At 57.0% G+C, this 2553-nt stretch overlaps 1 protein-coding gene across 1 annotated transcript in view; it reads right to left on the bottom strand.

Moving 5' to 3' along the window:
• Nucleotides 1-1878: 1878 nt before the first annotated feature.
• LOC105448679 overlaps nucleotides 1879-2553 on the bottom strand; it is a 4261-nt gene continuing 3586 nt past the window's right edge. Inside the window, exon 5 of the mRNA XM_011687386.1 lies at nucleotides 1879-2033. Within this exon, the coding sequence (XP_011685688.1) occupies nucleotides 1879-2033 (155 nt within the window). The remainder of the gene's footprint in view (nucleotides 2034-2553) is intronic.

The following is a 2553-nucleotide window of genomic DNA, read 5'->3' as shown; positions in this document are numbered from 1 at the left end:
GAGCCGAGGAAGATAGGTTGTATTTTCGGAAGCCTCACGCGGTGGTGTCGCAAGTTGTCGAGGACCAGAATCAGTGGAAGCTGGTCCTCCCCCAAGAATCTCGTCGCGCTGTGATTCGCGAAAATCATGACCCACCGCATGCGGGTCACTTGGGGGTCGAAAAGACGTATCAGAGAATCGCGGTTAGATATTACTGGCCGCGGATGTTTAAGGATGTCGCCAACTATGTACGCCGGTGTGACACGTGTCAAAGAGCGAAGGTCGAGCAAGATGTCCCGGCCGGATTAATGGGGCAGCGCGTGATAGAGGCCCCGTGGACGGTCGTCGCGGCGGACATGATGGGACCGTTCCCCACGAGTAAAGCGGGACACGCGTACTTGCTTGTAATACAAGATCTCTTCTCGAAGTGGATCGAGTGTCGGCCACTCCGCAAGGCGACGGGTAAAAATATTCGTGAGGCTATCGAGGACCTGATAGTGTTTCGCTGGGGTGCGCCGCGTGTACTACTGACAGACAATGGGACGGAATTCGTGAATCGCGAGCTGCAGGCGTTGGCCGAGCAATACGGAATAAGACATGCTACGGTACCGCCGTATCACTCTCAGGCGAACCCCGTTGAAAGAGTAAATCGCGTACTCAAAACCATGATTACGGCCTTTATCGAACGCGATCACCGCGAATGGGATCGATACATAAGAGATTTTCGCTTTGCTTACAATTCCGCCTACCATACGTCACTGCAGACCACGCCGGCATTTTTGAACTTTGGTAGAGAACCATCAGCTATCAATGCGCGTCACGAACCGGAAGGGGCTGTCGGACTAGACGATCCCGACCCGGGCGCGTGGAAAGAACGCATGGAACAATTGCAAACGTTACAGGGGTGGGTCGCGGAGAATCTGGAGACCGCTCACCAAAAGCAAGCCGAATATTACAATCGACGTCACAAAGAACGACGCTTTGTGGTCGGGGATCAAGTTTTGAGACGACAACACGTGTTGTCGTCCGCCGCTCAGAATTTCGCGGCAAAGTTGGCCACCAAGTATCATGGTCCGTTTGCTGTTGCGAGAGTTTTGTCGCCCTTAGTCTACGAGCTGGCGGACGCCGCCGGTAGACCTCTGGGAAAAGTACACGTGAAGGATCTGAAACCTTATCTCGAACCCGTGGAGTAGTGGGTATAAGTGTTTGTATGTCTGTGTGTCCGTGTGTAGCAAGGATGTCGGTGCCCAATAAGCGCTATGAGCGTCTGCTCCAACTCCTCCGTGAGGGCCAGGCGAGGCTCGAGCGGGAGGCTGCCCTCGGGGAAGGACGACGAGGCGAAGGAGCCGCGGTGCAGGTGGAGGCCGCACAATTGACCCTGCGGGTATCGGCGCGGGACATCGGGTCGGCCGCTGGCCCTTCGGAAGCCCGCTGTGAGGTAGTGGCCACGGCGCCCGCTCCGAGACGTCGGGGGCCGCACCAGTGGGATCCGGATTATGTGCCCCCCTGGCTGTTCTCCATAGAGGCGTGTTGGGCATGCGGTGCCGCGGATCATTTCCAGGACCGGTGCCCGAAGCGACACATCCGTCGCGCCCTGCCCTACTGCTTCCGGTGTGGCCGCGCCTGGTGCACCGTGAAAACCTGCCCCGACTGCGGGGACGCCTGGGGACCCTGGACCCCGGGGCGAGGACATCCGGGACCCGAGCCCCCAAGGAGACCGAGCAAGAAGCCCGGCAGCCGCCTGATCTTGGCGCCCATGGGCGAAGGGTAGCCACCGACATCCCCCTGTCTTTCTGTGCCGGGATACCAGCCCGCGGATGGGGACGAGGACGCTGGAAGAGCGCGACGACCACACCAGACCCCGAACATTTTTTTTTCTTTCCTCGTTTTCCTTGGTGTCTAGGAAACGCCTAAGTTTTTTTGTTTGTTTCTGCTTAACACTATGGCAGCTTGGCCTCTTTTCTTTGTGTATTCTGTTCGACGCTTTTTCGGGGTTTCCCGGGCCAGGGATGTCTTTGTTTTGTTTCGTGGTTGTTGCCCAATCGCGGCACTCGCTGTCGATGCGCGTCACCTTACTCCCCTACGAAACTATGTGCGACTCCGTCGGGGGATCCCGGACCAGGGGAAAATAAAACGTTTGTATTTTTGCTAATCCTGAGTGGTTTTGTCTGCCTACCCTGCTCCCCTCCACCCGCCTCTGCAAAGCCGCGAACCGACGCGCGAAAAGCGAGATGCGAAATCGCTTGCCGGAGTCCGATATCGATAGACGGCGATCTCGGGAAGGCTCGAGCTGGCGGATGCCACGTAAAGTTGGAGCACAGGGAGGATTCTCTTACCTCCCCCGGGATAGAATTTTTTGTTTGTTATCTTTAATTTTTTTTTCATCTCTCTTTTATTTTTTTTGTGTACTGTCTAATCGTCCTGAGAAGGGGCCCTCCCATCGGAGGTTTCGGTCGCTCGCGGCAGCAAGGTCATTCGCTTCCTCGACAGCCCGGGGCTCGAGAGGGATAGCTGAAGTGGCACGGTCTCTCTTGGCATGGGGGAGTTGTGACGCTGCAGTCCGCTGCGGCGAGG

The sequence above is a fragment of the Wasmannia auropunctata genome, unplaced genomic scaffold (assembly GCF_000956235.1).
Source record: "Wasmannia auropunctata unplaced genomic scaffold, wasmannia.A_1.0 LD336116.1, whole genome shotgun sequence".
In the NCBI taxonomy this organism is placed as follows: Eukaryota; Metazoa; Arthropoda; class Insecta; order Hymenoptera; family Formicidae; genus Wasmannia; species Wasmannia auropunctata.
The sequence above is the reverse complement of the archived record's forward strand: the minus strand, read 5'-3'. Positions and strand labels throughout refer to the sequence as shown.